Source organism: Schistocerca nitens, chromosome 1 (assembly GCF_023898315.1).
Source record: "Schistocerca nitens isolate TAMUIC-IGC-003100 chromosome 1, iqSchNite1.1, whole genome shotgun sequence".
In the NCBI taxonomy this organism is placed as follows: domain Eukaryota; kingdom Metazoa; phylum Arthropoda; class Insecta; order Orthoptera; family Acrididae; genus Schistocerca; species Schistocerca nitens.
Window position 1 is genome coordinate 1,005,772,823 of NC_064614.1, and position 25,216 is coordinate 1,005,798,038.

At 44.8% G+C, this 25,216-nt stretch overlaps 1 protein-coding gene across 1 annotated transcript in view; it reads left to right on the plus strand.

The window, feature by feature from the left end:
- Positions 1-25,216, plus strand: part of LOC126219283 (glucose dehydrogenase [FAD, quinone]-like) — a 103,555-nt gene that overhangs the window by 9,144 nt on the left and 69,195 nt on the right. Inside the window, exon 2 of the mRNA XM_049942144.1 lies at positions 728-898. Within this exon, the coding sequence (XP_049798101.1) occupies positions 728-898 (171 nt within the window). The remainder of the gene's footprint in view (positions 1-727; positions 899-25,216) is intronic.

Sequence of the window (25,216 nt, forward strand, 5' to 3'; positions counted from 1 at the left end):
TAATCTGTTTTGAATGCTCTGGGATCCAGCGTGCTTGTCTTATTAGACTGGAATTACACAGGTGAGTGTGTGAAAATCGTATTCAAATAAAGGCAAATCTAAAGAACATCCCATAGAATGCATGACAGGATATCAAGAGTTAAAGCTTGTGCAGATGGCCGAAATTTTAGTTCTTCTCTTTGGAGCGTTTTGTGATTGGTAAATGCAGTCTCTACTATTATTGACAGGACTTTCCGTGAAGGTCAGTCCTTGAACGAAAACTTTATCTGTGAACATTTCACTTCTAATGCTTAAGGGCATCCCTCCTGACTCCACTAAAAGAGTATTTCATATGAAAAGGTAACAGACATTCCCTCAAAACTGTGCCTACAAATTGCGTCAAAAATTTCTTTTTGTATTATCACTCGGGTCACAATGTTTACAACTTCGTGTCGCCGATGGTGCTGACCGATGCATTAAATCTATAAGATGCTGCCAATGTGCTAATGGGGCTATGAAAAACTAAGAATTATTTGTGGTGTGTGTGTGTGTGTGTGTGTGTGTGTGTGTGTGTTTGTGTGTGTGTATGTGTGTGTGTCAGTACTTGCATGTGTGTATGACGAGCAAAAGCAGTCATTATGGTACGCAAATTAGCGGTTTGTAGCCTTCTGTAGAGTGTAATGTTGTACTCTGCTGTGCGTGGAACTCGTTGGCTACCGGTTGATCGACGCCGTGTGACGCTGCGCAGGCGACGGTGCGCGGCGGCCGGCGGTGGAGCGCGGAGCGAGCCTACCTGCGGCCGGCGCTGGGCAGGCCCCACCTGCGCGTCCTCACCGGAGCGACGGCCACCCGGCTCATCATCGACCCGGCCACCAACTCCACGCGCGGCGTCTGCTTCATACGAGGCGGACGTGCGCAGGTACGTCTACCCCATTCTGTGTCATCTACAAGGTACTACATCTCCATCCACATTCATACTCCGCAAGCCACCCAACGGTGTGTGGCGGAGGGCACTTTACGTGCCACTGTCATTACCTCCCGTTCCTGTTCCAGTCGCGTATGGGTCGCGGGAAGAACGACTGCCGGAAAGCCTCCGTGTGTGCTCGAATCTCTCTAATTTTACATTCGTGATCTCCTCGGGAGGTATAAGTAGGGGGAAGCAATATATTCGATACCTCATCCAGAAACGCACCATCTGGAAACCTGGACAGCAAGCTACACCATGAGGCAGAGCGCCTCTCTTGCAGAGTCTGTCACTCGAGTGTGCTAAACATCTCCGTAACGCTATCACGCATACCAAATAACCCTGTGACGACACGCGCCGCCCTTCTTTGGATCTTCTCTATCTCCTCTGTCAACCCCACCTGGTACGGATCCCACACTGATGAGCAATATTCAAGTATAGGTCGAACGAGTGTTTTGTAAGCCACCTCCTTTGTTGATGCACTATATTTTTAAGGACTTTACCAATGAATCTCAACCTGGCACCCGCCATTACCAACAGTTAATTTTATATGATCATTCCACTTCAAATCCCGTACAAATACTGCCAGATATTTTACAGAAATAACTGCTACCAGTGTTTCTTCCGATATCATATAATCATACAATAAAGGATCCTTCTTTCTATGTATTCGCAATACATTATATTTGTATATGTTAACGGTCAGTTGCCACTCCCTGCACCAAGTGCCTATCCGCTGCAGATCTTCCTGCATTTCGCTGCAATTTTCTAATGCTGCAACTTCTCTGTATACTACAGCATCATCCGCGAAAAGCCGCATGTTTCAAATGGTTCAAATGGCTCTGAGCACTATGGGACTTAACTTCTGAGGTCATCAGTCCCCTAGAACTTTTTTTTTTTTTTTCCATCAGTCTACTGACTGGTTTGATGCGGCCCGCCACGAATTCCTTTCCTGTGCTAACCTCTTCATCTCAGAGTAGCACTTGCAACCTACGTCCTCAATTATTTGCTTGACGTATTCCAATCTCTGTCTTCCTCTACAGTTTTTGCCCTCTACAGCTCCCTCTAGTACCATGGAAGTCATTCCCTCATGTCCTAGCAGATGTCCTATCATCCTGTCCCTTCTCCTTATCAGTGTTTTCCACATATTCCTTTCCTCTCCGATTCTCCATAGAACCTCCTCATTCCTTACCTTATCAGTCTACCTAATTTTCAACATTCGTCTATAGCACTACATCTCAAATGCTTCGATTCTCTTCTGTTCCGGTTTTCCCACAGTCCATGTTTCACTACCATACAATGCCGTACTCCAGACGTACATCCTCAGAAATTTCTTCCTCAAATTAAGGCCGGTATTTGATATTAGTAGACTTCTCTTGGCCAGAAATGCCTTTTGTGCCATAGCGAGTCTGCTTATGATGTCCTACTTGCTCCGTCCGTCATTGGTTATTTTACTGCCTAGGTAGCAGAATTCCTTAACTTCATTGACTTCGTGACCATCAATCCTGATGTTAAGTTTCTCGCTGTTCTCATTTCTACTACTTCTCATTACCTTCGTCTTTCTCCGATTTACTCTCAAACCATACTGTGTACTCATTAGACTGTTCATTCCGTTCAGCAGATCATTTAATTCTTCTTCACTTTCACTCAGGATAGCAATGTCATCAGCGAATCGTATTATTGATATCCTTTCACCTTGTATTTTAATTCCACTCCTGAACCTTTCTTTTATTTCCATCATTGCTTCCTCGATGTACAGATTGAAGAGTAGGGGCGAAAGGCTGCAGCCTTGTCTTACACCCTTCTTAATACGAGCACTTCGTTCTTGATCGTCCACTCTTATTATTCCCTCTCGGTTGTTGTACATAATGTATTTGACCCGTCTCTCCCTATAGCTTACCCCTACTTTTTTCAGAATCTCGAACAGCTTGCACCATTTTATATTGTCGAAAGCTTTTTCCAGGTCGACAAATCCTATGAAAGTGTCTTGATTTTTCTTCAGCCTTGCTTCCATTATTAGCCGTAACGTCAGAATTGCCTCTCTCGTCCCTTTACTTTTCCTAAAGCCAAACCGATCGTCACCTAGCGCATTCTCAATTTTCTTTTCCATTCTTCTGTATATTATTCTTGTAAGCAGCTTCGATGCATGAGCTGTTAAGCTGATGGTGCGATAATTCTCGCACTTGTCAGCTCTCGCCGTCTTCGGAATTGTGTGGATGATGCTTTTCCGAAAGTCAGATGGTATGTCGCCAGACTCATATATTCTACACACCAACGTGAATAGTCGTTTTGTTGCCACTTCCCCCAATGATTTTAGAAATTCTGATGGAATGTTATCTATCCCTTCTGCCTTATTTGACCGTAAGTCCTCCAAAGATCTTTTAAATTCCAATTCTAATACTGGATCCCCTATCTCTTCTAAATAGACTCCTGTTTCTTCTTCTATCACATCAGGCAAATCTTAACCCTCATAGAGACTTTCAATGTACTCTTTCCACCTATCTGCTCTCTCCTCTGCATTTAACAGTGGAATTCCCGTTGCACTCTTAATGTCACCACCGTTGCTTTTAATGTCACCAAAGATTGTTTTGACTTTCCTGTATGCTGAGTCTGTCCTTTCGACAATCATATCTTTTTTCGATGTCTTCACATTTTTCCTGCAGCCATTTCGTCTTAGTTTCCCTGCACTTCCTATTTATTTCATTCCTCAGCGACTTGTATTTCTGTATTCCTGATTTTCCCGGAACATGTTTGTACTTCCTCCTTTCATCAATCAACTGAAGTATTTCTTCTGTTACCCATGGTTTCTTCGCAGCTACCTTCTTTGTACCCTAGAACTTAGAACTACTTAAACCTAACTAACCTAAGGACATCACACACATCCATGCCCGAGGCAGGATTGGAACCTGCGACCGGTTCCAAAATGTAGCGCCTAGAACCGCTGGGCCAATAAGGCCGCGAAGCCGCATGGAAGTTTCAACACTATCTACTAGGTCATTTATATATACTTTGAAAAGCAATGGTCCCATAACACTCCCCTGTTGCTGTGTTCTGTTTGCTATAAACTCTTCAATCGAGCCACACAGCTGGTCTGATATTCCGTAGGCTCTTACTTTGTTTATCAGGTGACAGTGCGGAACTGTATCGAACGCCTTCCAAAAGTCAAGGAAAATGGCATCTACCTGGGAGCCTGTATCTAATATTTTCTGGGTCTCATGAACAAATAAAGCGAGTTAGGTCTCACACGATCGCTGTTTCCGGAATCCATGTCGATTCCTACAGAGTAGATTCTGAGTTTCCAGAAATGACATGATACGCGAGCAAAAAACATGTTCTAAAATACTACAAGAAATCGATGTCAGAGATATAGGCCTATAGTTTTGCGCATCTGCTAGACGACCCTTCTTGAAAAGTGGAACTACGTGTGCTCTTTTCCAATCATTTGGAACCTTTCGTCCCTCTAGAGACTTGCGGTACGCGGCTGTTAGAAGGGGGGCAAGTTCTTTCACTTACTCTGTGTAGAATCGAATTGCTATCCCGTCAGGTCCAGTGGACTTCCCTCTGTTGAGTGATTTCAGTAGCTTTTATATTCCTTGGACACTTATTTCGATGTCGGCCATTTTTTCGTGCTTGCGAGGATTTAGAGAAGGAACTGCAGTGCGGTCTTCCTGTGTGAAACACCTTCGGAAAAAGGTGTTTAGTATTTCAGCTTTAGGCGTGTCATCCTCTGTTCCAATGCCACTATCATCCCAGAGTGTCTGGATATGCTGTTTCGATCCACTTACTGATTTAACGTAAGACCAGAACCTCCTAGGATTTTCTGTCAAGTCGGTATATAGAATTTTACTTTCTAATTCACTGAACGCTTCACGCGTAGCCCTCCTGACGCTAACTTTGACATCGCTTAGCTTCTGTTTGTCTAGTGTGGCAAGTGTTTGATTTTTGACGTTAAGCACCGATACCCCGCACCGTAACCTCTGACGAAAAAAATTGGACCCGCAGATTTTGAGATGTGGTGTGATAGAAGATTTTTTTTACCAGTACAGACGTTGTATTCCAACTTCTGAATTGGAGAAAAAGCATTAAAAGAAAAGCGTTTTCAGAAGTCAAAATTTCTAAATCAATCTCCCTCCCCCCAGAAGTCCCTTTTTCTCCACAAATCGAGCACTGGTAATAACTAACAAGCCGCGCGTGTGGCACGTCCTAAGCGGACAGAGACGGAGAACAGTGCTGTGTCGCCGTTGCGCTTTCACTCTGTGTCCCAGCGCTACACACGGCCTGCATCTCACTCTCACTACAAAATATTATTTGCGCGTACAGTTGTTGCTGTACGATATTACAGTACATGTATCTCTGAAGGAACATCTATCTACATCTACATCTACATCCATACTCCGCAAGCCACCGGACGGTGTGTGGCGGAGGGTACCCTGATTACCTCTATCGGTTCTCCCTTCTATTCCAGTCTCATATTGTTCGTGGAAAGAAGGATTGTCGGTATGCTTCTGTGTGGGCTCTAATCTCTCTGATTTTATCCTCATGGTCTCTTCGCGAGATATACGTAGGAGAGAGCAATATACTGCTGCACTCGTCGGTGAAGGTATGTTCTCGAAACTTTAACAAAAGCCCGTACCGAGCTACTGAGCGTCTCTCCTGCAGAGTCTTCCACTGGAGTTTATCTATCATCTCCGTAACGCTTTCGCGATTACTGAATGATCCTGTAACGAAGCGCGTTGCTCTCCGTTGGATCTTCTCTATCTCTTCTATCAACCCTATCTGGTACGGATCCCACACCGCTGAGCAGTATTCCAGCAGCGGGCGAACAAGCGTACTGTAACCTACTTCCTTTGTTTTCGGATTGCATTTCCTTAGGATTCTTCCAATGAATCTCAGTCTGGCATCTGCTTTACCGACGATCAACTTTATATGATCATTCCATTTTAAATCACTCCTAATGCGTACTCCCAGATACTTTGTGGAATTAATTGCTTCCAGTTGCTGACCTGCTATTTTGTAGCTAAATGATAAGGGATCTATCTTTCTATGTATTCGCAGCACATTACACTTGTCTACATTGAGATTCAATTGCCGTTCCCTGCACCATGCGTCAATTCGCTGCAGATCCTCCTGCATTTCAGTACAATTTTCCATTGTTACAACCTCTCGATACACCACAGCATCATCTGCAAAAAGCCTCACTGAACTTCCGATGTCATCCACCAGGTCACTGCGGCGATTACTACGGTTATGAAATACATGAAATATATTCGCAGTTGCCGATATGGACAATCTTTCAACATTGAAAAAGCTTTAAAACAGGCTAAAATAATCTCTGAATGACAATTGATGAATTTTGAGATATTAAGCAGTAATTGTAAAAAAGTCCTGTAAAGAAACCGTATGTTAAACTCACACGTTTCACATAGTTACCCATTACAGTATTCATAATCTATGGAACAAGAATTAATGTAACGTAGTGAAATATCATTGTCAGTTACACGAATTTAAAGCCATTTAATTTATTTGTGGAAAAGAAAAATGTTATGGGACTAAATGGAAATTCCTATTCATGCCTCAGCCCACATGGTACTCCCCCTAAGCTTGAACGGTATTTCATGGATCTCTCCTACTGAGGCTTGAAGGAAAATTTGAACTGAGAAGGGAAAGGTGCTACAGAAGTCCGTGCAGTTGCGCAAGGCGCAGGGTGGCAGGGTGGCGCTGTGGTCAGCGCATCGGCCTGGCGAGGAAGAAACGCAGCTCCAAATCCCAGCCTTGTTACAAATTTTCGAACGGTAGCGAGCTCTCGGGAAAAAAATAAAAGAAAATCAGGATACATATTAACTCTTTAAACATCTCAAAAGCGCCACGTGCCTTCACATTAGTATTATATATTAGTAAGGATGTTAACAAAGTCTTTTAAAGTAGGGTTGATTAAAAAAATTTTGGTGACTAAAGGCTGACACCTCCGTCGCCAAAAAATGGTGTGGCCCCTCATTATTAACCTCTAATGACCTCTGTTGGTGTCGAACCCGACGCTCACCACGCCACTGCCATGTATGTGCCACGCCTCGCGTCACGTCACTTGTCACGCTACGTCGGTGGGCGTTCTACTTCACTTACACGCTACCATTGTGTGTCCGCCAGCTTGTTAGGAAGCTGCACCGAAAGCAAATTTGAACGCAGACAAACCTCGTAGACAAACAAACACTGACTGAAGCCAAAGGAGATCCACGGGTGAGGCATTCAACGATTTAGGAAACAAATTCTGTTTAACGATCTGATAGAGTATCCTCACAAATTTCAGTATTATTTGAAATCAGTAATCAGATCAAAGCCATCTGAGCAGCAATTCTGCGACCATAATGGCATCTAAACAGAGAATGGCAGAGAGGAGACCGTTCCCTCTTCAACGTCAAAACGACATATGTCGGATTAACCGACCGCGAGATAGTCGACTGCTACCACTAAACAGCGGAAAGTTGAGCCTGGTGAGATGTCTGTATCATTCTACGTAAAGTATTCAAAGCACCTGCTCCTCTACGTCAGGCACTCTACGGTAGGTCTGTTGAGGAACAGAGCATTTGTAATAACTCAAATTTTTCTAAAGTCATTCCCGTTTCCAGAAGAGAGTGTCAAACATACACGCAAAACTATAACTTATCGCCGACGTAGCCCTCTCGTTGAACTTCGGAACATGTTTTATGACTGCGCAGAGCGACATTCTCGGAGACGAAAAGTATCCCTGTGGGAATTGACATGGGTTCCACAGTTAACGAATTTGTGAAACTCAGGTTCCTCTGTTGGCCCACGAGATCAGTAGTCATATACGGGACGAACCAGAACTCCACCGATAAAACTTTCAGACGTCGTTCAGGGATACATTCTAACGATTTTCATACCAGGGACTAACGGTCTTTGCTGGTTCGTTAAAGAACTATTGCAGTTCGTTTGGTTTCTTGCTCCGATTAGCTTGTAAGACTACTCTTGATCTGCGGTACGTTTCGGGAGGCGATAAGCGATTCTGAGTTACGCTCTGACAGAAAACACTTTAACTAGTAAGTCTTCCACTTACTGCGCGCCCCATGCATCTGATAAATATATTTTGTTCTTTGACTGTGTTTGTTGTTGACAACCGGCATTAGAGGGTATCACATTTATCAGAATTCAAATAAATTTGAGTGCTAAAATAAGATTAATTAAATGGTGGCCCTGTCATTATTTTAGTCAGACGTTGATGTATAGTCAATATATCAACAAAGGATTGATCATTTATAAAAGCTGTGACACAAGTTCATTTAATTAAATAAAAGAATACATGTTAAGTGTGATGACAAAAAAATGAACTAATGAAAGTAAAAATATGCCACACACACTTAACACTCGCTTAGGTGGCGGCTGGTTGGCAAAGACTAAGGTTTGTTTGAGTGAACTATTCACTCTGGCTCAAAACATGGATAATGTGATCAGAAACAATCGAGCAGTGAAAAGACTTTGATATATTTATTCTACACAGAAGTTATACTATGTTGGTGCAGCTGAGAGCAAGTGGCGATATTGTGATCCTGTTTTCCCTGACAAGCCGGATCAGCAATACAGGACCCCTTTCCTGCAGGTGTGATGGTTGCTAGGACCTAGCAACAAAAAACCAACGTTTTATTATGGCCCCCGTCGTCCCATGCAACTTTTGTCCCACAAACTTTTCAGCCCCTATCGTACTTTCGGAGTTATTCTTGGTGGCAATTGTTAGTGACTCATCCTGTATAATCCACCTTTGCAACCAAGAAGGCCCATTAAATCGGTTGTAGCGAGATGTTTTAGTTTGGTTGGAATTATACGGTGCAGAAATGTCTGCATTGTTACTCTATAATGCTGTAGTTTCTGACAGGCCTTAAACATCGCCAAAACCTTTCGAATTCGTCTGTCCATATTTTTAAAGTGCCACAGTGTGTGTAATTTCAGATAGCATTTCCTGGTTCCAAAATGTGCATAACTAACCTCAGTGTGCCAGATAATCTTGTTCACAAGCTCATCTGTAACGCAAACATGCCAGGGTTCTCCTTCTGCTTTACTGTGAAAGAACAAGATTCCGTTCCACTAATAGCCTGAGCTCAGTTTCCTTCCAATCCTTTAAGCTTTTCTTCAGAGTAAGCAGAGCAGGATGCTTATATTGGTCTCTGCTGATGTCCTTTAGGCTCGTGGTGACGTAATTCTCAAACGCGCACTTCTTTTTTACAGGCTGTAGTGTTCTTCTTCTAATGGGTTTCCGCCACTCCCACAGGTGAACTTGACAGTGCACTTGTAATGATGTCCTACTCTCCTAGTATGAACGTAATATTAAAAGCGTATGCCTTTAGCAATAATGGCCATCTCGGGAGTCTTCATGCGAGGTTTCGCCGTGAGTAGGAACTCTAAAGTTCAAAAATGGCTCTGAGCACTATGGGACTTAACTTCTGAGGTCATCAGTCCCCTAGACCTTAGAACTACTTAAACCTAACTAACCTAAGGACATCACACACATCCATGCCCGAGGCAGGATTCGAACCTGCGACCGTAGCAGTCGCGCAGTTCCAGACCGTAGTGCCTAGAAACGCTCGGCCACCCCGGCGGAACTCTAAGGCTCTGTGATCGGTGAAGACCCGTGGTTTTCCCCCATACAGGAAGAATCGAAATTTTTCGGAGCCAAACGCGACCGCCAAAGCTTCCAACTACGTTACCGAGGAGTTTCTCTCACATGAGGACACGGCTTACAAAAGCAATGGTCTTATGCACCATGTTCCGAATTTGATGATATCTCGGGAAAATTACTACACCTACACCAGAATATGAACTGTCTGTTGACATGCCAAATTCCTCCGCCATATTTGGATACGTCAAAATCGATGCATTGACCAGAGCAGCTCTGTCTGGAATTCATCTCCTATCACATCGTCACAGTCCCATGGCGCCTTCTTCCCAGTGATTTGGCACAATCGTGGTGTAGCTGGTTTCTTCATTTGAATGAAACTCATACAGAAGTTTGCGACAGCGAGAAAGCCTTGGAGTTGTTTCTTTGTTGTTGGCACTGCAAATTTTGCTATCGCCTCGATCTTGTCCGGATCTGACGAGATTCCCTCTGTGGTCCTGACATGGCCAATGAATTTTACTCGTGAGATCCCAATACACGACTTCATGATGTTGGATGTTAAGCCGTACTCCTTGAAGGTCTGTAGTATTTCCCTTAAGATTACATTGTTTCTTTTCCATGTCGGTTCCGCAGTTGAGAGATCTTCTACATAAATGGTGACACTCTGTTTCACAGAATATGTTAAGATTACCATCAAGTTCCTTAATGAAGCAGCTGCGGACACATTTAAGCCATTTGAATTGGTAACATCTACCGAAGGTGAGAAATTCAGTGTATTTCCTGCAGTCTGGGCGAAGTGTAATTTGCCAGAAACTGGACCGTAAGTCAAGGGACATGAATACTGTCACGCCATGGATGTTTCATAGGAGCTCCTCCAGTTTCTCAGGACGATCTGTTTCTGGTTCCATGATGGTATTAATTTGGGGTGAATATAGCATCAAACGGATTGAGCTGTTGAACTTTTCTACTACCATCAGGATGTTGTTGTACATAGAGGTTGCTGGTTCAATCATCTCATCGTCTAGCATCGTCTTGATCTCTAAGAAAGCTTTGTGACGGTAGGCCAGGGGGATCTGGTAAGCTTTCACGGAGAATTTTGTGTGTTCGCGCACTCGGAATGCATATTGAAAATTATGAATAGCTTCCATTTTCGGCAGAAATACATCCACGTTTTCAAGTAATATTACTTCCAGGTCTTCCTTGTCATTCACTGGAATGTGCTCTAGGTTCCCTGTTATCAATCACACTGAGCACCTCCCGTAAAGTTGTTCAACTCCTTGCATGGTGCGCCAATGCTCATCACAGAACGATTATTTACCATCTTTCCTGCGTTTTGTGGTGTACCTTAGGTTGCGGCATTCGGCAGGAATTTTTGTCCATGTTATGTGATCAGCAGACGTAGTTTTCTGGACACCATATTTTTACAATGTGATCTCTTCTCGTCCCACATCCAATATGGCCTGATGTTGGTTCAGGAAATCCGTGTCGAATATTTTTTCAATTGCCAACGAAGGGGCCACCAGAAAGTTTGTTTCAGTGATGTGCCGTGGCAACTAAACATCACGTGGGTTTTTATCCGCATATCTGTGTGCTTTCCTCTCAATATGCCAGTGATTATCGTTGTCTTCAGTGTGACTGCTGGCCACGGCTGATTTTCAGTGCATCTCTTGTACTCAGATTCCGAAATCACCGTAACGTGGTTTCCACTGTCCACAATTCCTGTCAGATTGATGTTGCCTACGGTGACTTGAATAACAGGATGTAGGTCCGGTCATGTCATTATTTCTTTTTCCTCACGCAAAAGCTCTCTTGTGTCGTCATACTCTAGCATGACGACAATGCTCTCTCCGATTGTTCCTGCGGCCTTGTATTGAGCTCTGTCCGCAAGCAACACCCGTGTGACAGTTCCTATTTGAACTCCTGCTTCGTCTCCCCTGTGACGGGTTGTGTGGCATAATCTGAATATTATGAACTTGTTGGATTCCTTGTTGCCCTCGACTGTGAGTCTGCCAAATTTTTCTTTGCTGATGTAGTTCTCCAATATCTCGCTGCAGCTGGTTTGGGTTTCATTATTCTCTCCAGTTTCCTTTTTGCCGTTCGTTGTAATTATCGTTGTAATTGCCACGCCTGTATCTGTTCTCCCAAGATGGCTAGTTACTCATTCTATAATTCGAGTTGTGGTTTTCCCGTGATCGATAATTTCCCCCATTTCGCCTGTTGTTGTTCCATTCTGACGAATTTGGCGGTCATCGTTTCAGTTCTTGATTCTTGCGTTTTGTACCTCGCTGACATAGCCAGTTCTCGTAGCGCGCTCTTGAAGGATTCAGAGGAATCGTTGCACCTTCCGATGAGAAGTTGTTGGTAGTGCAGAGGTAATTTGATGTAACAGTGCCTCATAATTTCTTTGGAAACTGTACGGCTGGGTCAATAACCGATCCTTCTTAATTAGCGGCTCAAAGAACTTCATCGGGCTACAAAATCCTAATGCTTCCTGATTTCTGCCCAGCATAATCTCCTGCTTGATTCTTTCCTGCTTGTCTTGCCTCATGATACTCATCGAAAAATCGTAAAACATGCTCTTCTCTCATTCCCTGATCCTAGAGGAGAGCTGCCGTACGAGATCGTGATTCTAATAGCGCAACCCAGTGACATTCTTGCTCGACGTCGCTTGCTACCTCGTTTTGCTATGAGGTGATCCGAGTCTGCTCGTGTTTAACTTCGGGTATTTCTGCCTGTTTGTGCTCCGACTGCTAGATGCGCTTCACGTTCTCGCTTGCGTTTCATGGACGGCCCTTCTTCCGCGTTTTTGTAGCGTGGCAAGAGCCTTTTTGGTTTCGCAAATTTCTGTTTTGGCATGTTTTATTTGTTCTCCTTGTTTAATTAAGGCATCTGGCCGTCCTAGTGCCGCGTTTCGCCTCGATCGCGCCTCTTGCTTAATTTTCGATGTTTTCTCGACGCTTTCTACCTCTTCTTTAACACCCGCGACTTACTTCTTAACCGGCTCTGTACTTTAAACAAGCTGTTCAGCTACCATCCGTATCTTCTTCGTCTGCTTGGCGACTAATTCCTTCACGACCTCCGTGGCTATCTCCTCTCTCTTCTTCTCCGCGACCGATGACCTCGCTGTCTGGTCTCCTTCCCCAAAGCAACCAACCAATCTTCTCCGCTTCCTGCATGAAATGCAGGAGGGCCTCAAATTGAGATCCTCTGCTAATACATCCAGGACTAGACGAAAGTGATTCCATCTCTCTGTAACGCACTATTCGTTAATCTGATCTGCCACTCTCACTACGGTACCTCTTCCTATGCGTACAGATTCTTCCTGGCGCTCTGCTGCGGTTTCACATTCGCGCTAATTGTCTGGGAAGTACCTCGTCATAATCAGAAAATTCTGCGTTTGACGTATCCGTAAGGTCAGCTACCACATTCAGCTGAGAAGTCTCCGCAACTTTCTCTTGTTCAGTGATACCGGTCTAATTTCGATCCATTTGTGGTGTGATTAGAATATACTCACTACTTTGGAGCAAACGTGACTTACTTCTAGTGAGCATGCATTCATCTTTCTACTCCCTAGAAATTGCAATTGCTCCTCTTCGCAATGCCACACAATGCTACCAGAAAATTTGATCTGGCGAGCCACTAATTATAAGTCCCTGATGACGCTTATCCAATAAAACAGCCCTAATCTACGATAAAATGAAAGATACACAGATAATCTACCATCCCAAATGTTAACACACTGCCGCTCCGTCAGGAACAATCACCAAATGACACAGAAATCACAACAACAAATGAGTAAGAAAACAAACAAACAACACACACAAAATTTACAAGACATCAATGTAGTTGGCGCCAGCAATCCTTATCGTTATGCGTAACTATTTTACCTCAGTGCACCAGTTGAATTTCAACATGTGAAGACCTTTTAAAGAAAATCCTTATCGTTATGCGTAACTATTTTACCTCAGTGCACCAGTTGAATTTCAACATGTGAAGACCTTTTAAAGAAAATTGCATACGACGGTCACAAATGGTGCCATCAATTCAGGATCGTGGCAGTAAGACTACACTAGGCTTGCGATACGTTTTGGAAGGCGACAGGCGACTCTGAGTTACCGCCCTGACAGCAATAATTTTAACTATTTGTATTTCCACTTGACTACATGTATCACGTGTATATTAAGTTGATTTTGCCCTTTGACCTTGTTTGTTGTTGACAGCGTGCATTAGAAGTTATCACATTAACCAGAATTCAAATAAACTTGAACGCTGAAATAATATTGATGAAATGGTGGCCCTGTCATTCAGTCGTTGATGGGTGGTTACTATATCAACACAGGAGTGATCTTTTATAAGACTTATGACACAAGTTTGTCGATTTAAAATAGTACAAAAATAGACGCTAAGTGTGATGACAAAAAACATGAACTGATGGCAGTACAGATATGCTACAAACAGTCAACATTCGCTTTGGTGGTGGTTGGTTGGCAGTGTCTAACATTTGTCTGACTGAACTATTTCTCTGGCTCAAAACACAGGTAACGCAATCTGAAATTATCTAGCACTGAAAAGACTTTGATGGATTTATTCTATACAGAAGTTATACTACGCTGTTGCAGCTAATAACAAATCGATGGGAGGCAATAAAAACCTCGTAACTCCATTTTGTTAAATTTTATAGAGGAAGCAAAAAAGGTTTCTTAAAAATATGTGAAGTGGTACAGATAATGTTGCTACATATGTAATTGTGTAGTAGAAATCTAGTTATAGAGAGATCTGAGAAATTCATGCACTTTCAAATCTCTCTTTGGCAATGGAGTCACTGATAACTGAAAATAGAGGTTCTCACAGGCAGTAGGAGTTACGAGGTTTTCATTACCTACCATCGAAATGAGATATTGTGATACTGTTTCCCCTAACAAGCCGGAGCAGCAATACAGGCCCCTTTTCTCTATGAGTAGTGCTGTCTCAGGTGACGGTTGTGGTTTCAGCGTCTGCAGAGTGGCAATATGCTTCGCCTGTAATTCCCTATCGCGGGTACGAAATACGCCAAGTCTCATCTGGCAAGCTATTATAACACTCCCTTCGTCGGTCATATCATGGACCAATGTGACTCACTTATACGGCAGTGTGGACAAGAAGATCAAACGTCAAAGCAGCAGACCTGACACACATAAAATTGCCCTCGGCAGAGCGAATTGCCCGTGATGACTGAAGTCTACACTGCCATTACAGCTGACACCTCGCCACAGGCTTCACATTCAAGACCAATACTACTAATGCGAAGTCACGCTCAGGACAAGAATCCCAAGTGCACCCCACTCATGAGAAAATTCAAGACCAGTATCCTCTCCAGACCATAGTCTGAATCAGAAGATTTAGCTTATCCCTTCCTCACTATCCATCAAACCTCTGGAAACTCCAGTAAGGCACTCCTAAAACTGCCCCCACAAGGGTCTTGTGTCGATCATAAGATTCCATAAGCTTCATGTCACCCCTCTAACTTATCTGCTCCATTCATCGCCAAATCCTAATCAAGGCTCTTCCCATTTGAGGAGAAGCGTCATCTCCTTGACTTGCAAATTCTCACACAGATAGGAGGATACGTTTTGTTCCCAACTTGTCCCCCCCCCTCCCCCCCTCCCCCCCCCCCTGACACTGTAGGCTGCATGTTATTTTCAGTTTCCATATAGCTCTAAAATGATTAACACGTTTATCATGGTGACCATTATCCCGATGACCTGAATCTTACTGTGTGTCGATCAGGGGCCCCGGCTAACGTAAGAGAAGTGCTTTTGTATCCCAACATACATCATTTCAGAGCTGCCATAAATGTTGCGTTCCTTCTAAAATTGTTCTGAAGACCTGAGCCTTCAAAAAAAACTCTGGAAGCTGAGGGACGACACCACCTGATGGCTTCCTCGATAGTGTCCAGTCCACAGTGAACATGAAAACTCACTGATTTTTACGGCCGCTATCCCCGTTCACCATGAGCATATACCACCCTGTCGTAATGCAGTGGCTAGGCAACCTAGATTTCTCTTGAGTCCTCTTGAAACGTCCCCTTTAGAAAAATTTGATACAAGACTGTGCTTAAATTGACGCACAATATTTTTAGCGCAACGCAATCTGACTTTCAATAATCTCTACAAGAGAATGGCCCTGACTAACATTAACCTGTACTTTTCACAAATCACTTACCTCACAAAAATCTTGGTTACTCCCACTACTGCAATACAGCAAGCGCCACTACTGCCAGCTAAATAAAAGATTCAAACTATGGAAGGCACTAACTACTGATAGGGATAGTTAGCAAATGAAAGATATTAATAGAGAACAAACAATGTATTTACCTTGATATCATCATATATATATATATATATCAGTTCATGACAAATTACAAAACTCCGCCATCTCTCTCCCCACATCCACCACTGCTGGCGGCTCACCTCCAACTGCGCAACGCTACGCGCTGTTCACAGCCAGCTGCCTAACACTACAATGGCGAGTATTACAACAATGCAAAGCAGCCACAGACTGCACACAGCACAGCCAGTGATTTTCATACAGAGGTGGCGTTACCAATAAAAAAACCTAAACAGCCTACTTACACCCTCACCGTGCTGTGGCAAGAGGCGCCTGACAGGTAGACCGAGGTAGGCCGTTTCTTTACCTCTTTGACCAAATGCACTGTCTGCACATCATTTACTGAAATTCTTGGCTCCAGCTTTCTGTACCCGGTAAGTGCTTCAAGACGTTCCTATCCCTAAAGCAGTGCGTGCCTTTAAGCTCCAAATGTCCACTGCAAGATTTACTGTTAAATGACCAAATTGCCTGCTTGTTCTCCACTCCAGAAAAAAAACCATACGAAGGAGAGCCACCATAAAAATCTTGCATGCGTTAACAACATACACGCTTCTATCAGTGCACCTTCTGTCTCACAAACACGATGTCTCGGGTGAAAAATCAACATTAAATTGTACCCTTGAATGTGGAGAACAGTGAGATTGTGACTCGTCCTGTCTTCAGCTTTGTATGTGTGTTGCACTTTAGGTTATGCACAACAGTGGATATTCACTTTAGGTCTTGTTCCGCTCATGGTACTGCTGTAGACAACAGTAGTATCCATTTTAATCTTCGTCTTCTCCCTTGGATTCTGTACTGTTCGGTTCTGTCTTGGGTTTGCTTTCTGGCAGTATTAATCGTACGTTAAAGATGGTGCACAGCAGTAGGAATAGGCTTACTTACGGAAAGTTGGCCGATGTACACCATGTTTACGGATTCTCTGAATGCCACGCAAAAGCGACAACAGCGCTATATTGATCTGTTCCCGCATCGACGGCAATCACGTGACAATACTTTTGCACGTGAGAATTGTTGCATTAGACGATTCTATGTTTTGTGTTGTACGTTTGGGTGATTTCATGTTACAGATTTGTTTCGGGAAAACAGAGATAGCTTGGATAATAAACCGAATAAATCGTTGTGTAGACTATTACTCTGCAACGAACCACTAGAGACCACGGGTTCTTTACCAAAATACTGAGAATACATCACTGATCAACAGAAGTATTGTGTTTGCATTTCGGATTCATCCTCTGTATATACATTGAAGCACCAAAGAAACTGATATAGGCATCCGTATTCAAACAGTGAAACATGTAAGTAGGTAGATTACAGCGCTGCGGTCGGCAACGCCTATATAAGACAAGAAGAGTCTTTCGCAGTTGTTAGATGGGTTACTGCTGCAGCAATGGCAAGTTATCAAGGTTAGTGAGTTTGAACGTGGTATTATAGACTGCGCCACGAGCGATGAGACACAGCATCCCGGAGGTAGCGATGAAGTGGAGATTTTTCCATACGACCATTTGACGAATGTACCGTGAATATCAGGAATCCGACAAAAAATCAGATCTCCGACATCGCTGCGGCCGAAAAAAGATTCTGCAAGAACGGGACCAACGACGACTGGGCAGAATCGTTCAAAGTGACGGAAGTGCAAGTCTCCGCAAATTGTTGCAGATTTAAATGCTAGGCCATCAACAAGTCTCAGCGTGCGAACCATTCTTCGAAACATCACCGATATGGGCTTTCGGAAACGAAGGCCCACTCGTGTACCCTTGATAACTGAACGACAGAAAGCAACATTGTACTGTTGGTGGTTGGAAACATGTTGCCTGGTCGGACGAGTCTCGTTTCAAATTGTATCGAGCGGATGGTCGTGTACGGGCGTGGAGAAAACCTCACGAATCCATAGACCCTTCATGTCAGCAGGGGACCGCTCAAGCTGATGGAGGCTCTGTAATGCTATGGGGCGTGTGCAGTTGGAGTGATATGGGACCCTTATGCGTCTAGATACGACTCTGACAAGTGAAACGTTGGTAAGCATCCTGTCTGATCACCTGCATCCATTCATATTCATTGTGCATTCCAACGCACTTGGGCAATTCCAGCAGGACAATGCGACACTCCACACGTCCATAATCGCTACAGAGTGACTCCAGGAACACTCTTCTGAATTTAAACACTTGCGCTGGCCACGAAACTTCCCAGACATGAACATTATTGCGCATATCTGAAATGCCTTGCAACTTGCTATTGAAAAGAGATCTTCACCGCCTCGTACTCTTACGGATTTATGGACAGCCCTGCAGGATTCTTAGTGTCAGTTTCCTCCAGCACTACTTCAGACATCAGTCGAGTCCATCCCACGTCGTGTTTCGGCACTTCTGCGTGCTCGCTGGAGTCCTACACGGTATTAGGTTCAAATGGCTCTGAGCACTATGGGACTTAACTGCTGTGATCGTCAGTCCCCTAGAACTTAGAACTACTTAAACCTAACTAACCTAAGCACATCACACACATCCATGCCCGAGGCAGGATTCGAACCTGCGACCGTAGCGGTCGCGCTGTTCCAGACTGTAGCTCCTAGAACCGCTCGGTTATTCCGGCCGGCTACACGATATTAGGCAGGTGTACAACTTTCTTTGGCTCCTCAGTGTAGTTGAGACCGAGAAACCTTGTGAACTGACCTTGTGATGGAGAAATTATCTGCAAAAGTTCTTTTCCCAAAGCACCTTGACGCGGAAAGAATTTATATCTAATAAAAGGGAAATGTGCTTACTCTACATCTCCTCAATCTCTGGTCGTTGACGGTATTCATGTGAGCGCTGACGAAACTGTAAATCTGCATGCATCATCACTCTCGTCCACTCAAGGACCACAACAACAGCAGACTGTTTCCACTTTCACTTTCACTATTGCATTGCTTCCCAATACAGAATAATCTAATTATCCTCAACAATCATTTATTTCTGACGGAGTCACCGTTTGCGGAAGAGACATCGACCATCCTCAGGTATGACCTCAGGACGACTGATGGCAGCTAAAACTGTTCATTTCTTGACAAATAAATGTGGTTGTGCTGGATAGATTATTCTCAAAATAATCACAGTGGTTGTCAATAAGAAACTTGTGCGGTTCTTGCGACATTCTTTTGATTCATTAAAAACCCCTTGGCCTCTAGGTATTCGACTGGTAATCAGAACGTCCTGCGTCCTGGATTGGGTCACAACAACTGCATACTTTCTCACTGAAATTTATAATCAGTGGCAACCGAAAGCTTCTGGCAATAGGAGGCACCCTCGTTCCAACATAGATCTTTGTCAAAGTGGGAGGAGGAAACTAACTCGTTTAGTTTTTTCTGTTCGTGTCTGCAAATTTTCTTTGTGTAAATAGCAGTGTAGTCATACATGTTTTGGAAGTCTCTGTAGCTTTATTCCGCTTACAGAACTTCATATTTCGTAAATGGTTCAGAAACGTTGGCTTATAACGTGTCTTTCCCCATCGGAAACAACGAAGCTAACAGGAGTGGAACTAACAACTTTCATACAATCCAATGAAAAGATTAATACACTCCTGGAAATGGAAAAAAGAACACATTGACACCGGTGTGTCAGACCCACCATACTTGCTCCGGACACTGCGAGAGGGCTGTACAAGCAATGATCACACGCACGGCACAGCGGACACACCAGGAACCGCGGTGTTGGCCGTCGAATGGCGCTAGCTGCGCAGCATTTGTGCACCGCCGCCGTCAGTGTCAGCCAGTTTGCCGTGGCATACGGAGCTCCATCGCAGTCTTTAACACTGGTAGCATGCCGCGACAGCGTGGACGTGAACCGTATGTGCAGTTGACGGACTTTGAGCGAGGGCGTATAGTGGGCATGCGGGAGGCCGGGTGGACGTACCGCCGAATTGCTCAACACGTGGGGCGTGAGGTCTCCACAGTACATCGATGTTGTCGCCAGTGGTCGGCGGAAGGTGCACGTGCCCGTCGACCTGGGACCGGACCGCAGCGACGCACGGATGCACGCCAAGACCGTAGGATCCTACGCAGTGCCGTAGGGGACCGCACCGCCACTTCCCAGCAAATTAGGGACACTGTTGCTCCTGGGGTATCGGCGAGGACCATTCGCAACCGTCTCCATGAACCTGGGCTACGGTCCCGCACACCGTTAGGCCGTCTTCCGCTCACGCCCCAACATCGTGCAGCCCGCCTCCAGTGGTGTCGCGACAGGCGTGAATGGAGGGACGAATGGAGACGTGTCGTCTTCAGCGATGAGAGTCGCTTCTGCCTTGGTGCCAATGATGGTCGTATGCGTGTTTGGCGCCGTGCAGGTGAGCGCCACAATCAGGACTGCATACGACCGAGGCACACAGGGCCAACACCCGGCATCATGGTGTGGGGAGCGATCTCCTACACTGGCCGTACACCACTGGTGATCGTCGAGGGGACACTGAATAGTGCACGGTACATCCAAACCGTCATCGAACCCATCGTTCTACCATTCCTAGACCGGCAAGGGAACTTGCTGTTCCAACAGGACAATGCACGTCCGCATGTATCCCGTGCCACCCAACGTGCTCTAGAAGGTGTAAGTCAACTACCCTGGCCAGCAAGATCTCCGGATCTGTCCCCCATTGAGCATGTTTGGGACTGGATGAAGCGTCGTCTCACGCGGTCTGCACGTCCAGCACGAACGCTGGTCCAACTGAGGCGCCAGGTGGAAATGGCATGGCAAGCCGTTCCACAGGACTACATCCAGCATCTCTACGATCGTCTCCATGGGAGAATAGCAGCCTGCATTGCTGCGAAAGGTGGATATACACTGTACTAGTGCCGACATTGTGCATGCTCTGTTGCCTGTGTCTATGTGCCTGTGGTTCTGTCAGTGTGATCATGTGATGTATCTGACCCCAAGAATGTGTCAATAAAGTTTCCCCTTCCTGGGACAATGAATTCACGGTGTTCTTATTTCAATTTCCAGGAGTGTATATGATTCGTCACCTTAATGTGTTCAAGTAGTTTCATAAACAAAATATGTTCAATAGGTCTGCGAAGTCTTCGTATACTCTACCAGTTTTTCTTCGACATTTTGAGAATGTGATTCACAACAGCAGTGTTAACCGGCCAACAACATTGTCCTGCCTGTGGGGTTGCGTAGAACGACATCAGTACGGGCAGCAGGACCACCTTGTACACATCAAAAAAAGTTTTGCATCACCTCGGTTCCAAGAGTTCCGGAACCTGTACAGAAAATTGGAACTGAGAGCAACACAAACATCATTTCCTCCCTTTTTGTTGCTCATGAAAACCACACATTGCATCTTGTACCACCATACAGCGAGACCTCCAGAGGTGGTGGCCAGATTGCTGTTCACACTGGTACTTCTGATGCCCAGTAGCACGTCCTCTTGCATTGATGCATGCATCTATTGGTCGTGGCATACTATCCACAAGTTCATCAAGGCACTGTTGGTCCAGATTGTACCACTCCTCAACGGCGATTCGGCGTACATCCCTCAGAGTGGTTGGTGGCTCACGTCGTCCATAAACAGCCCTTTTCAAATTATCCAAGGCATGATCGATAGGGTTCATGTCTGGAGAACATGCTGACCACTCTAGTCGAGTGATGTCGTTATCCTGAAGGAAGTCATTCACAAGATGTGCACAATGGGTGCGCGAATTGTCATCCATGAAGACGAATGCCTCGCCAGTATCCTGCCGATATGGTTGCACTATAATTCGGAGGATGGCAATCACGTATCGTACAACCGTCACGGCGCCTTCGATGACCACCAGCGACGTACGTCGGCCCCATATAATGTTCTCCAAAAACAGCAGGGAACTTCCAGCTTGCTGCACTCGCTGGACAGTTTGTCTAAGGCGTTCAGCCTGACCGGGTTGCCTCCAAATACGTCTCCGACGATTGTCTGGTTTAAGGCATTTGCGACACTCATCGGTGAAGAGAATGTGATGCCAATCCTGAGCGGTACATTCGACATTTGTTGGGCTCATCCGTACCGCGCTGCATGGTACCGTGGATGCAAAGATGGACCTCGCCATGGACGTCGGGAGTGAAGTTACGCATCATGCAGCTTATTGCACACAGTTTGAGTCGTAACACGACGTCCTGTGGCTGCTCTAAAAGCATTAACCAACATGGTGGAGTTGCTGTCAGGGTTCCTCCGAGCCATAATCCCTAGGTAGCGGTCATCCATTCGAATAGTAGCCCTTGGGGATCATGAGCGAGGCATGTCATCGACAGTTCCTGTCTCACCGTATCTGCTCCATGTCCGAACAACATCGCAACACTTCGAGACGCCTGGACAGTTCCCTTGTTGAGTAACAATGCGCACGCTATCGAACCGCGCTATTGACCGTCGAGGCAGGGTTGAACTACAGGAAACACGAGCCGTGTACCTCCTTCCTGGTGGAATGACTCGAACTGATCGGCTGTCGGACACCCTCCATCTACTAGGCGCTGCTCATGCGTGGTTGTTTACATCTTGACTCTGAACAGTCAAAGGGACTGTCTCTGTGATTAAATATCTACAGTCAACGTGTTTGTGCACTACAGGAGCAGGTCCACGAACACATTTTTATACTGCGTTCTGATACTGATGCTGCAGCATTTATTACACTCCAAGTTGAATTCGAGTTCCGGTGAGAGTTACGCCTTTTATTTTAAATAGGCAAAGAAGAGTAACTGAAGTGTGTGCCAAGTACAATTCAGTATCGTAATTACATCGAAATTAATGCACAGCGGACATTAAACGCAACAGCAAAAAAGGCGAGAGTGATAAAGAAAATATTATACTTGAAAGGCAATGGCGAGTTTTGCTACATATTTCACATTTGTGTACATCACACATATCAAATGAAAAACTGTTCTTCGTTGTAGTAATTGCCGTGGGTTCACGATACGATACAGAGTGATAATATGATGTTCATACAATAGGAACAATATGCATTCATCGTTCTATTGTCCTGCCTCCTCTAATTTAAGACCGGAAGTACATATGAGGTACAATACGCCACTTTCTCGTGCTATCAGTTACTTAGCGTTTAAAGGAATTGCGGAATTACGTTTCCGCAATTTCATCCCAATGTTGCCCTGAGGGTGCACCTGCTCAATAATGCATCTTCGCTCTCCTGTCTATCCCCAATGCTACCTTTTATCTGAATTCGTAAGTCTGAAGGACTAAAGCTTTTCTCTCGTATCCTTTAGGGTTCACATGTACACAGCCCAGAAGATTTCTCTGCTGTGCTTTACGATAGGAGATATCGCAGCCAGCAGGTGGATTAATGATCATGCTGTGACAGCTAGAGTGGCTCCAAGTGTATGAATACAACCCATTTATAAAAAAGAAGCGCGATGCAGCTGCACGGAATCTGTGCTCCCTCGCCTTCCGTTAGACGATTGCTTTGGAAACTCGGATGTTCAACTACGCTTTTGCTCAGGATGTTACTCTTAGGCTGAAGTACCACGGCAGAAGAATGTAATAGTAACAATAGTTTGAACTGTACACAACTTTGGTATTTCACAGTTTCTTCAGTTTTCCGTTCAGATACTTATGCTGGAAATATTACACCCTAAGGTCAACTGTAATTCCAGTGAGTGTGGCTACACACTCCTGTTTACATACATGAAGGAGAGAAACTGATGTGTGCACCAGGTACTATCCCTCTACTGCCCATGACATTTCTATGACTGTCTCCATGCATTTATTTATTAAGGTGATGTCGTAATCTTTGTCAGCTAACATCGTTGAAATATCATCACAAACTTCTGCATATTATCTACAAATGTTGTCCAGTTATTTAACGTAACAACAGACGCTACCTAAACTGTCTTAGTTCTTTACAGTCTGACCAGAAACTGTGATCATGAATACAATGAGGGGTCAAAGCATTATGACCTCCTGCTTAATAGCGCTTTGGTCGAAATATTGAACGCAATGCAGCTGCGATTGTGTGTGGGATAGATTCAATAAGTGTTTGGTAGGTTTTCAGAGGTTCAGGGCACTCTTTTGCCTTTGAGGTGGGAAACTCTCCCTAAAGGCGGAAGAATCAGCAATGATCACCGGCATGAGAATGCAGAAACACTGCATTAAAGACACATCGTGTTTATCGACAGAACAAAGAATAATTCACATCTTATGTAACATATGCTACTGATGGGCGCGCCCGGTTTCCCGGGTTCGATTCCCGGCGGGGTCAGGGATTTTCTCTGCCTCGTGATGGCTGGGTGTTGTGTGCTGTCCTTAGGTTAGTTAGGTTTAAGTTGTTCTAAGTTCTAGGGGACTGATGACCATAGATGTTAAGTCCCATAGTGCTCAGAGCCATTTGAACCATTTTTGAACTGATGGGCGTTTATTCATTGGGTCAAAATGAGTTCTGATACGGTTTCACAGTGTCACCAAATGTCACTTCGAAGGTCCTCCAAACAAATATTGTTCGTGACAATTAACTTGACCTGATTTCTTCTCTGTTCTTGGAATACAGTCATACATGGTAATTTTTTCCATCGTGTACAAACTCTAGGGACTGATCGATGAGAGGATAGGGAACAAAAGAGGTCTAACGAACTTACGACAGGAAATGCATAGTTTCCTTGCTAGAGACCATTTATTCAGTCATACATTATTTCAGAGATTGCTGTCTAAAACGCGCTGTACCACGCAGCCACATTACGGTATGTGTTGAAAATGATTGCCATGTGCCCTAACGCATGCGTGTAACCGCCGTAGCATGTTCTGTCTCACACGTTCATGTCGGCCAAACTACATCCAACAAACAGTGTCGAAGACAGCATGAATACGCTGCTCCAGTGTCTCTACATCTGGAATGGACTCTGCATACATGATCCTTTCGAGACGACCCCATAATCAGAAATCGCACGGTTTGAGAACCGGTGAGAGGGCAGGCCATGCAACTGGACCCCCTCGTCCGATACATCGACCAGGGAAAACATGATTGAGATGCGTCCGGACGTTAACGGTGAAGTGGGCTGGAGCACCAACATGTAGAAGCCACATACTCCTTCGAAGTATCAATGGCTCTTCTTCCAGCAGGGGGGAAAAAGCCACACGCAACAAATATCGGTAGTTTCGGTCTGCTAGGCGACGTGGAAGGAGGACTGGTCTCAAAAGACGGTCGCCAATTATCCTGGCCCACACATTCCGGGCGCAACGATGCTGATGATTCGCTGTCACCAACGATGGGGGTTCTGCATATTACCCCACACATGACTGTTCTGAAATTTGAAAACACTCTGCAAAAGGATCAGTTCCAAGTTGTTCAC